The sequence below is a fragment of the Scardinius erythrophthalmus genome (assembly GCF_964197995.2).
Source record: "Scardinius erythrophthalmus genome assembly, chromosome: 3".
Classification (NCBI taxonomy): Eukaryota; Metazoa; Chordata; class Actinopteri; order Cypriniformes; family Leuciscidae; genus Scardinius; species Scardinius erythrophthalmus.
The window spans coordinates 57,618,734-57,631,520 of record NC_138223.1 but is presented as its reverse complement, the minus strand read 5'-3'; the positions used below and the strand labels follow the sequence as shown (position 1 = coordinate 57,631,520).

Genomic DNA, 12,787 nt, shown 5'->3' with positions numbered 1-12,787 from the left:
ATGTGTTTCCTTACTCATAACATCAAAAAGTCATCTGATTAGGTAATGCATGTTACTTGTAATGCGTTTCTTTACTCGTTACATCAAAAAGTAATCTGATTAGGTAATGCACATTACTTGTAGTTAATTACTTGTTAGATCAAAAAGTAATCTGATTAGGTAATGCATGTTACTTGTAACACATTACTTTACTTGTAACATCAAAAAAGTAATCTGAATGGGTTATGCGTGTTACTTGTAATGCGTTACCCCCAACACTGATCATTTCAGATGAGACTGAAAAAACGTATCGCTAGGTTTTCTCAGAGGAGGGCTATGATAGAAATGTGCATGTCCATCTTGAACATAATCAGAATTATCAGCTAATAAGGGTAAATCTCCATACTCTGGTGCACTGGAGGGAGTGTCTGAGTGGTTTCCACAGTTGTACCTTGACAGGCTGTAGAAAATTCTGATGGAATCACGTCCTCATGTTCTGATATCATAGATACGCGAAGTGCAACTTGTATGAAGTTGTATGAAGCCTTTGCAATATTTTGCATTTATATTTTTTGTATATATTTTATGGTTTTCACATGATTTGATATAATTGTATTGATTAGTTTGTTAAATTCACATACTTTATCTGTTTGATTATTGTCTTATATTTAATACAGTATATCTTCAGTTTAAACCTAACCGCATGCTGTCCACTCAAGTGGACATCTGAAGATCTCTTTGAAAAATTTGTAAAAAAAAATAAAATAAAAATCAATTCTTGTTTTTCATGCCCTAAGAGCAATAAAAACACACAGAAAAAAAAAAAATCCTGACTGAGGTTATCATAATTCATGCATGAAAGGGTTAATTAAATTAAGGAAAACTTTTCCACGAAAATGAATTACATTTTTCCAACAAAATATAATTAGTTTGAAATGATTTGTTGTAATCTTGTTGTATGAACTCGCCAACATTATAATTTTAGTTAATTTGACTCTACAGTTATTTCCAATGATAGGAGCTACTAGTGTTCAGTTTAATTAAAACCACCTTTCACAGAGTAATACTGAATATTACTCGTGCGAGTCTGCGAAAGAGGTTTAATATATGTATAGAATATATTGAGGCCCACAGCCCTAAACTAAACACAGTTGCCACTCTTCTGCATAATGGTAACCACAAAATTCAAAAACATTACAGAAAGTCCTCTAAGTTTCTAACATTAGTGAATATTATAACACTAACATTAACTAACAACATCTTTCCATTTACAGAAAAACACATAAAATTACACTTTAATCCCTAAATTTACCCTCCTTATGCAGTCCCTTGCAATGCATGCTGGGAACTACAGATCCACTGCCCAGTTTGTTGTCAACAAAAATGATTCATGTAGTTTTCACACAAATTAAGTAAACTTCAGTTTTAAATATATCGGGTTGATTGAACACAATTAAATTAAGTTGTGACAAAATTTTGAACAATTGTGTTACTTTTGCCTATTTTAGTTAATTAAATTTAACAAGAGGCAAAAATTCTTTTTTTGAGTGTTGGTAAAAGACAACATATGAAGAATCACATCATGGACATGCAGAAAGCTCCAGAAGTGTCTCTGAATCTCTTCCAGTAGCATTGCACTGCCTTCCACCCACTCTCGTAAGCGAGTATATAGTGTATAACTCCTACTGGCTCATTTTAATGTTTTATTTTAGCAGAAACATCTGAGACGCCGTTGAAACAGGAAATGTTCTCAGACATTAAAAGGTTTTGTCACAGTTATAAGTTATGAACAAACATTCTTCTAGTAATATTAATAGAGGGTTCGTTCATATCTGATCTATAATGTTCTCAAAACGCTAGCACAAAAAAAAAAATTATATATACGTCATTCATGGAGCATTTTTTTCTTTTTCTGAAATTTTTGCAAAATGATAAAAACAGAATGTTTCCTTAATGTTCACATTACTAATTTTTTTTTTTTTTTTTTTTTTTTTTTCGTTTTGAATGTTCTGAGAAATAATATGTTCATTACATGGGAACGTTAGCAAAACGTTCTTAGAACCTATTTGTGTTAGCTTGGTACATGATGCTAACGCTATATTAGTTTATGCTTGTCTGTTTTTCATCAAACACCCCACAGTTACGTAAAATATACATTTTGTTTTATTAAATATGGTATACAAAATAAAGCATTTCACACATTGTCATCATCGTTACATTCATCTCTAGAGTTCCTGAGTTTGTTAGCATTCAGACCAGCTCTGCTTCACAACAAACGCACAATCCATGTGTGTGTGTGTGTGTGTGTGAAGAGATGCTCACATTCATTCACACATGCAGCTTTTTGAGTTCTTGAACGTACAGTGATAATACAGACCCAACCATGGCAGTTAGTACACTAGTTAAGTGTTGATGTGTAGGTCAAAGTTCACGTTATTTCCACGATGTATCGCGAGGCTAATACAGTACAGTCGTATTGCTTTCATCCGTTCTGACGCCGCGCACACGTAGTGTTTTGCACACATTATGTACAGTATAAAAAAATTATATAAATATAACAAGTCTTTAAAATGTTAAACACATATAAATATATTTCAATTATAAATAGTGCTTAAGGAGCATTGCTTATCCGTTCAGGCCCAAGACCGGTTCTCCAAATGTCTTTGCATATTACAGGCTTTTGTTGTAGAGGAAAACCTGCCAAATTTGGCAGAATGCATAAGAATACGGAGGCTAAGATGATAAAGTGCCAGTCTTTATGATAGCTAAAGGCATCGCCAAATAAGCCAAGACATTAGTGGAGTCAAAATGGACTGAGTATGAAAACAGTCCTGAGTGCATCGAAGACGGTCCGAATCAGTTCGGTCACGTATGACGTGCTGCTTGTACTCCGTCCAGTCCGTCCACGCGGAATATCCCAAATCCAGAGTCGTTGACCTCCAGACTCCAGTCGCCCGGTGAGCCCTTGATCTCGGATTTAGCCATCAGCCGGTCCCCGTTTTCCGTGAAAGTGACCACACGCCAACAGGTCTGTCTGATCGGCTCTGTCCCACTCACTTCCGGTAACTGGACGGTACAGGAGAGCTCCTTGTTGTTCAGGCGATTGGAAAAGCTGACGCTGAATTGGCCAGACGAACAGGTTCCCTTGCAGAATAGACTGAGCTGGACGTACACAAAGTAGCTTCCACTATACTTCACATCCAGTGCTTGCTGACTTTGGTCGTAGCTGTAGAGAGAGCCGATGGTTTGAGTATTTCCGTAATCGAAACCTTCCCACGCCATATTTTCACTTTCCAGTTTATCTGCAGGGCAAAGACAAAGAGACTTTTACAATACAATACAACACAACACAATACAGTTTATTTATAAAGCACAGTTTAAAAACAACCGAAGTTAACCAAAGTTCTGTACAAGAAAGAAAAAAAGCAGCAAGTGAAGATATATTAAATATTAAATGAAGAAACTTAATGCTTTTAAAAATAAAATAAAATTCCTTTTCTTTAAAGGAATATCCTAGTTTAAATACAAGTGGTCTATCCATACTGGGTTTTACAATTCTTTTGCATTGCATTATTTGAGCACAGTGTCTGAAATATACAAAGGTAAGAACTTACAATTAATGGGCCTCAAGTATGCAAAATTCTGCATCTAAAAAGAAAGAAGACAGAAAAACACACACATTAGAAACAGGTTCAACAACTCTTGCACACCTGCAGAGAGAAAGACGCGAGACGAGAGGAAATGGTGCTGACTCATCACCCACTCGAGGCAGTAAATCTCCCCGAAACATGTCTACAACTGGCCAGTTGCTCGGGGTTTATCTAGGCCAACAAATGTTGCGTCAGCTTCTTCAGATCAGTGTCCTGGTTTATTTAAACCATCTGTACTTCTTACTTCAACCATCCACCATTTTCTAAAGAATTACGCTCATTTATTTACAGAAAACTTAGGATTGTATAACTTTACTCTAACAGTATGATTCTAAAATCAAAGCTGTCAACTGAGCTGCACAAAAAGTATCATAATATTGAACGATTATTAAGTTAATAACTAATGATCTTTGCAACGGACGTGAATCAGTCAAAACTAACTTTAGCTGGACAATAACTTTATCCTAGAGCTGCTGTAAAGCCTAAACAGTCTCTGTTACTGTAATCTCCTACTATCACCGTAAAGCTGCTTTGAAACAATCTATATGGTTAAAAGCGCTGTATAAATGAAGGTGACTGGACTTGACTACTATAATCAGAAGGGCCAATGTACTTTGAATAACACATTTGCATTGGGTCCAAACAATCATGCTTATTGGTACATATTTAAAAACCATAAAACCATACCATGACATGATAAATAAGAGTATACGGTAACACTTTACAATGAAGTTCATTAGTTAACTACCTTAGAAATGCTTCTACAGCATTTATTAACCTTGCTTGGTTCATATTAATTTCAACATGTAGCCTACTCATCATTAAAGTCAAAGATTGTATTTGTTAACATTTAGTTAATGCACTGTGAACTAACATGAACAGCTGGATTTTTATTAACTAACATTAACAACTTTAATAAATACTGTAACAAATGTATTGCACATGGTTACTTTAAGTTAGTTAATACATGAATGAACATTATTGTAAAGTGTTACCGAATCTACTTCAAATAATATAGAGGTAAAACATGCTCGTAATGTCATTTAAAACCTTAAAAACATGCTCGAAATACATTTAATGTCATTTTTGTAAGGTAAAACCTCACCTTATACGCGCTTCCGCTGTCTTGGAGACTCGCGAACAACGCGCCCGACTCCGATTCGGACTCTCGTGGTTTTCTCCCGTTTATCTCGTTCTCGATGTGTTTGGCGAACCAGAGCGCGCCCGCGAGCGCGACCGCGAACATGATGAAGAGCGCGATCACGGACCCGGTGAGGAAGATGTCCAGACACCGGCTCCGGGACCGGGACTGGGACTGGCTCTCGACATCTGTGGACGCGGACATCTCCAGACACTAGCGATGTGAAAACACTGTAATCCACAGCAGGTGCAACTGAACTGATGTTATGTACATCATCATAACATGACTGCTTTATAAGCGAGTGCTGGAGAGGAAGTAACGGGTTTCCCTCCGCCCACGAGACAGAGAGAGAGAGAGAGAGAGAGAGAGAGAGAGAGAGAGGAGAGAGAGAGAGAGAGTGAGAGAGACAGAGACAGAGAGAGACTCGCCTCGGGAGGTTCAGAGAAAAACCGACCAACTTTCCGCTCCTTTCGCTCTTGCGCAAGCAGAGGTGGAAAGCGGGAGGAATATGAAGTGTGAAGTTCTGTGACTGGCTCCATATTCCGCTAGCTTATTTCATGGAATATCATCCTACTACATGTATCCCTTCATTAGCATTTCACACTATATCACTCGCTCTGTGTAAAGTAAGCAGTATTAATGCTGTTGTTTCCACTCGCACCGCGATCCCGACTGCCGCATTCAGATAGCGCACTCTGAAAAGTGCACTAATAGGAACCAGTCATCATTTTTTTCAAATAGCCTAAAATTGTTGTTTTAAAATTAATAAAAGATATTCAGTCTTAAAGTCAAAATGAACGATTCTGAAGTGTTTGTTATAAATCATCATGAATCCGTGCAGATCATTATTTGTTTGTTTCACTCGGATATACACAATACCCAGCGGGCACCTTGATGTCAAAATTACGTCAAGAAATAGGTCAAAAATGAAAGTCAAATTGACGTCAAAGTGTTGATGTCAATTTGATGTCAAGATTTGACCTCTGCTGATGTCATTTTGCCAAACAAAAAGGTGAAATGCATGGCCGTACACTTATCACCAGCTTCACTTAAAACTAACCAGATTTACTTTATTTAATTTCCGGTTTAAATAAATATAATATTTAAATAGTTTAAAATATATTAAACATATTTTGATGACACCATGATGGTGGTTAGCGTTTGCTTTAGTTGTGCTCTTGGCCCTTGACTCTTTAATATAAAATTTTCTCTGGCTGCTATAACTGTGTGTTTATAAAGCACAATTGTTGTAGCTAAAAAAGCCGTGAGAAACTGAGATCAGGAGATGTTGGCGGTTTATTGAAGATGATGACAATATCATCATGTAATTGCCTGAATTGCTGATCTTATTCAGTGTCTAATCTTTGGTTATATAGGACTTGTGATTTTAGTGTTGTATTATAATATAAGCCATTTAATTTAACAGCATGAGAATAATGTTTTTTTTAATTAATAAAGGATTTTAAAAACATTTAATGCATTAAACTTAACATTATTACTTAGCTATCAAGAATCAGTGTATGACTCTCAACAATGGTGACAATCAATGAAATGCTTCATGCTGCAGTGCATGCTGGGTACCACCAATCAAAACTCACCCATATCTCCCAGCATGCATTGCAGCTTTAATAAATTATGCACCTGGAGTTAATCTGATTATCTGGATATTTTGTTTGATTGTCACCATTGTTGAGATTCATATGCTGTTTCTTGATGTCTGTGTGCGTCTAAGTAATGCCATAGATGACAGGGTTTTGTGCACTAAATAGTTTTTAAAAACCAAGTGCATTATTTGATAAACAACACTTCTAGATATGCTGTAGAATCAAATTACTTCTGTCATGAATAAAACCGCTTTTAAACCACAAATCCCTTATAATCAAAGCATTAGACACTGAACATGATCAGGGATTCAGGCAGTTACATGATGATTTCATCAATAAACCGCCAACATCTCCTGATCTCAGTTTCTGATGGCTTTTTTAGCTACAACACATGTGCTTTATAAACACACAGCTATAGCAGCCAGAGAAAATTTTATATTAAAGAGTCAAGGGTCAAGAGCACAACTAAAGCAAACGCTAACCACCATCATGGTGTCATCAAAATATGTTTAATATATTTTAAACTATTTAAATATTATATTTATTTAAACCGGAAATTAAATAAAGTAAATCTGGTTAGTTTTAAGTGAAGCTGGTAATAAGTGTACGGCCATGCGTTTCACCTTTTTGTTTGGCAAAATGACATCAGCAGAGGTCAAACTCTTGACATCAAATTGACATCAACACTTTGACGTCAATTTGATTTTCATTATTGACCAATTTCTTGACGTAATTTTGACATCAATTTGATGTCAAATTGACATCAAATGCCCACTGGGTAAGGAAGAAAATGCCAAAAAATGAAATCAAGTAAATGATGTAATACTTTCAATTTGAAACGGAAATCTGACAACAATGTGAGTAGTTTGCATCACTGGATATTACTTTTGGTCGTTTTGTATCATAAAACAGTTTGTTAAATAATAAATATCTTACCCCAGACTCTCTTCACTGTTGCAATAGTCCAGGGCTGCCAACGTTTGAGTTTGGCTTGGAGTGAGTATTATGGACAATGGGCCTACATAATTCATTTTTCTAATAACTAATATACATATAATTAATTCCATAAGCATAAACCTGTCAGCTGGTATTATTATTATTAAATGTTTAAATTAACCACTCATTTTGATTAATATAGTGCAGTTTTAATAATAATAATAATAATGCTATATTTGTAAAATTTTAATGATGTAAGAGTAAAAATATAATATTTAGTATAGTGCATACTTGATTTTGCCCGTGGGGAATTGACAGGATGGTTGTGGTTTGCTATTGGCTGATCTTATGTGAGTGACAGGTCGCCCCGCCCACGTCATAAGAAAAGAGATGCAGCAAATAGGAGGGGAGGTTATTTTGATTCAAGATTATAAGGAACATGAATTTAACAAAATAATAATGTGCACAGATAAATCCTTTACAATAAATTATTCAGTATTCCATGTCCATTTTGTCGCACTGAAATTCCCTCTCATCTTCTGTGAAGAGTAAAGCCCTGTCTTCTCTGATTTGTTTGGCCATCTCAGATATTGATGGCAGAGCAGCCAATAAATGTAAAGTTTACAATAAACAGAGATGAAAGAATAGCCTATCCATTTGGCCATTTCTATAACTCAATAATGTGGTCTATACTGGGCCCAGACACTGACGAACTGATCCACTTCATCAAAACACAAAACGAAACCTGCGCAGACGGGCTTTGCTTGGCTTCTATGTTCAACGGCAGAGAAGAAACACACAGAAATGTTAGTCAATCTGGTTACACTTTACACTAAGGTTCATTAGTTAACATCAGTTAATGTATCTACTAACATGAACTAACCATGAGCAATACATTTGTTACCGTACTTGTTAATCTTTGTTAACGTTAGTTAATAAAAATACAGCTGTTCATTGTTAGTTCACAGTGCATGAACTAATGTTAAAGTATTAGTAAATGTTGAAATTAACATTAAGCAAGATGAATAAATGCTGTATATGCAGCAGTTCATTATTAGTTCATGTTAACTAATGTAGTAAACTAATGTCAACGAACTAGCATTATTGTAAAGTGTTACCGTCAATCTAAATTAATGTCTAGTTTCTGGAACTGATGTGAAGTAATCACACTAGCTGAATATAAACTCGACTGCGCAACTCAGATGAAATTAGATTAACTTTGGACTTCCAGTTTCTGGATATATTTGGATGTCTGTTGTCTTTGTTCAAAGCTTTTGATGCAAATCAGTGTTTATTCAGTAATAGTCAAGAGTTTTGAATCTGACTAATTCATTCTTCTCATTAACTTGAAAATCTTATGATCTAAGAGCTTATGAATAGCGATTCATTTTGTGGACCATTTATGTATTTCTTCAAAAACAAGTATTTGTTTTTAAAAAATGAGGTGAATTTGAACAGATGGTGCTCAGGATGCACGTTTTGATCACCACAAGATTCCCAGACTTCCATTTGTGAGTTTTTTAAAGTGTGCAGAATTGTTTCCCCACATATGTAAGTTGCTCAAGTTTGTAGGCATCAAAGATTTGAAGATAATTTCCCCTTTCACATAGTTGTCTAAAAATAGACGTGTGTGTGTGTGTGTGTGCCTGGAAGAGGCGGGCCTTGTGATGTCACCTGTGTGCAAACCTGTGTGTCTGAGCCCGAGCGTGAACAGGAAGTGATGTCATCACCACAGGTGAAGCACCAGTAGGAGTCACTTTCTCAGATCCTTTGTTTACTTCCCAAATTACATCACTGACCTACTGAACAATACGCGTTATCTTATCTAAGTGTGTGTGTGTATAAGCAATCTTAAGCAGTGTGATAAGGTATGTGTGTGTGTGTGTGTGTGTGTGTGTGTGTGTGTGTGTGTGTGTGTGTGTGTGTGTAATGCATCTATCACATGAGGGCTTTACTCTCTTTGATTTCTGCCAGCTTCCCCTTTGAAAGTGACTCTGTAGCGCTTCCTGAATGTGGACGGGTCTTTTTTGTTTTATTTTCCAGACCCGTGATCAGATTGTACTTTGGGGAAAAGTAAACAAGACACATTTTGGAAAACCCATCTCTAAAAACAAAACAAGCATCCATCAGTGACTGCAAGTTGTAGTTCACATGCTCCACCTGGAAGTAGGAAACCCTACACTTACACTGTAAAAAACTCTCTGAGTACTGTACATTTTATTTCAGTTTTCCAACTTCAAAATGCAATGTTTAATTCACTGTGTTACTTGGAGTTTCTTTGTAATTATGAAATGTACCTGCAATTTCTGAGTGAAAATTGTTTCTACATCTTTTTTTTTTTCTTCAGTGTTAATAGTCAGAAAAGTGTTTCAGAATAATGTCTGTGCTTCCAATTATAGCTTATTTTCAAGCATTACATAAGATTTCTCATGCCGTTCCTGGAACACTAAAGGCTGACAGATACTCTTGTATGTCCTCAGATGTGTTTTCGGTCAGTCAGGGAAAGTCTGTGTTTCACATAAAGGTCATGAACACACTGCCGAGCACTTACGTCATGCAAGCTTTGGGATTTCGTACAGCTTCGTTCCTAAATGTGGAAGTTATTGTTTCACAAAAACACACTACAAAGTGTTTAAGACTTTAGTTTGAGTTCCTGTTTTTCTGACAGTCATCACCACACACAGCAACATTGTGTAGGCCCAGATTCAGCCCACATCTGGCACCTGTGGAAAGATGATCTGGTCCACACGCAGCGTGGAATGACGGCCCTTGTGTGCCCCACTCCTGTTTGCCAGATCTGGGCCACAAGCAGGCCATAGCAATGCCACATGTCAGCCAAGAGCAAAAAAATAAACCAGAACTGGACCTTATCTGAGCCACACAATCTGTGTATATTAAATATGGAGTCATCTCAACCTTAATAAGCCTGTTAACAAGCAGAATCACTGAAGGAAAGAAGAGAACAGAAAAAGAGACGAGCAGAAACACTCTGGGCCCTATTGTAGCGATCTAAGCTCATGGTCTAAAGCGCAGGCACTTAGTTCACTTAGGGCGTGTCCGAATCCACTTTTGCGAGTTTAACGACGAGAAAAATGGTCGGTGCTCCCGGTGCATGGTCTAAAAGGGTTGTCCTATTCTCATAATGAGTAATGGGTGTGTTTTGGGATTTACGTGCGACATTAAATCTGTGAAGATCTCAGCAGAGGAGGATTAAACAACTCCACAAACAGCATTACCAGCTTCACTTATTACTAACCAGACTGACTTTATTTCTGTCAGACGTCTACAGAAGTTTTATTGAGAATTACCAAAGGTTTAACTCTAATGTGTTTCATTTGAAGTCACCATAACCGTGATCAGTGTTTCCATTAGTTGGGCTCTTAACTCTTATTATATCTTCTATCTTTTTTGGCTGCTGTGACAGTGTGTGTGTCAATCACATTTACAGCAGCAAAGAAAGCTAAAGTGAAATGAGATCAGGTGATGATGGTTACCTGTTGATGGCTTTGTAATCATCATGAATTCAATTGTGATCCATTAATATTTTCACATCACAAGCCCTGTGTTACTTCAGCATGAGATCCAGCAATATTACAACAATCAGAAAGACTTTAACAAACATGAGCACGAAAAGTTAGTCTATGATAACACACACAGATATCAACAATAAGTGTATGAATTTCAACAATGGTGACAATGGTTAACAGACTTATTGAGGCTGAAATTACTCCATATTTAATAGGGGTGTAAATCGGACAGTTCATCACGATATGATACGATATGGATTCTCTCAGCCAGTGATACGATATTTGCCGATAACTCAAAAAATTCTGCTATACGATTACGATTTGATTCAGGGCTATATCGATCTATATATATATTTAGATATTATGTGCCAAGTTTACACAACCCAGTTAACTCGTACATGCAACCAAAATATATAACATGAACGTTTAACCCTCAGAGGTCGAAGATCACGCCGGCGTGATCTGCTCGCTTTTTTTCCTTATGAGTTGATTGAGACCCAAAATTCTCTTTTGACTTTGATTTTACAAAACAAGTTTCATACATCAATCGATTCTGTTAAATGTGTATTATTTTTGTGTATACTCACAATAAAAACAAAGTGTTGTGCTTTTTGCCAAATAAAGAAAAATAAACACGAAGCGAGTTCTGCCTTCTCTCTTTCCTTGTAGTCCATTCTGAAACGCGTCCGAAAATGAGCAATATCTCAGTGAATACGCAGTCAAACAGGCATTCAGACACACAGGCATGAAGCTTGAATTCTATTCTTTTTAATGAAGTAATTTATATAAAAAACAAATATTCTCATCTTGTGAAATCTGTATTAAAAGAGAGCGATTCCAGTCAACCTCATTAGAGCTAATTCAAATGTAATGTGACTCCGCCCACGGAGAGCGCGTGCTATTCAAACGCAAATGGCTGAGGTAATCCGCGCAATCCTGTGAACGCCCCTATCATCAGCATGAGAAAACCAAAACACCAGTTTATTCAGAACATTACTTCACCGTCTCGCAGCGCTGTGAGGAATAATGAGGAATACGAGGAATACGAGCTGAGGAATACTAGTAAGTTTTTCCTTCTCGGGTTTCTGTTTATGAATGAACGAACGGCATAGATGCGCGCTGTTTACCACAGCTGGCAAAAAAACAATAATACGTGACAGTTCTCCATTATGGACGCCAGCGCTCTAAAACTTTCACAGAGACCTCAAAACAGAAAGTACAAATCCTTTCTTTAAAACGAATTTCGTTTTGTATCAATTGTATCTTAATTTTAAATTTTTTTTCATTAACAAATTTCCTGGATTTAAAGTAAATATAGGCTAGCAATCACAACATGGTGCTTGAACTGGAGATCATCATGAATCATGAGCCTACTCGCCTCACATGTCTAAAAAATGTGAAATATATTTACAGAAAACTGGTTCTACACAAAACCATCCAAAACAAACTATGTATAATAAATGTGCATTTCTCCGGTGTGTTCACTAGCCTACTACTGCAAAGATCGCGAGCCTATCGTCAACGAATGATGATTTTTTAGCAAACTGTATTGCTATACTGAGATGAGTAAAAATCGACTGAAATATGTTGAAATAAAATGTAGGCTATTTGTATAAGCAACGTGAACTGCAAATTAACATTTATATGCCCTAATATTTCATGAAAACAACATTACAGTCAGGCGAAATATGAAAGACAACACTTGGTTTAGTAGATTTGGGTACAGTTTTTACTGTAGAATATACTGCCACATCAAATAAGCTTTTGTTTAGCAATTTCTATATATAAAATAGCCTACTATTTTTGTCAAAAATAAAGTCATCAACTAAGATGTTTGTTGGCTATATTCAAAGTAATGAATACATAGATAAAATGTAGGCCTATAATCTTTTTTTTTTTTTTTTTTTTTACCAAGAAAGAGTACACTTTAAATATTGTTGAAATTGTAAT

At 36.3% G+C, this 12,787-nt stretch overlaps 1 protein-coding gene across 1 annotated transcript; it reads right to left on the bottom strand.

The window, feature by feature from the left end:
• Nucleotides 1–1,981: 1,981 nt before the first annotated feature.
• On the bottom strand, nucleotides 1,982–5,063 carry LOC308687537 (uncharacterized protein). The gene is made up of 3 exons (XM_081360135.1): nucleotides 4,735–5,063; nucleotides 3,594–3,627; nucleotides 1,982–3,281 (listed from the first exon to the last, which is right to left on the bottom strand). The coding sequence occupies exons 1-3, from the start codon at nucleotides 4,972–4,974 to the stop codon at nucleotides 2,845–2,847; spliced, it is 711 nt and encodes a 236-aa protein (XP_081216261.1). The 5' UTR covers nucleotides 4,975–5,063; the 3' UTR covers nucleotides 1,982–2,844.
• Between the last annotated feature and the right edge of the window lie 7,724 nt (nucleotides 5,064–12,787).

Excerpts from the sequence above, each read along its gene's own strand:
- LOC308687537 (XM_081360135.1), bottom strand. The coding sequence starts at position 4,974 with ATGTCCGCGTCCACAGATGTCGAGAGCCAGTCCCAGTCCCGGTCCCGG. Across the intron at positions 3,628-4,734 it reads ACAGCGGAAGCGCGTATAAG|ATGCAGAATTTTGCATACTT; the intron begins GTGAGGTTTTAC and ends CTTTCTTTTTAG. Across the intron at positions 3,282-3,593 it reads ATACTTGAGGCCCATTAATT|ATAAACTGGAAAGTGAAAAT; the intron begins GTAAGTTCTTAC and ends TTTGCCCTGCAG.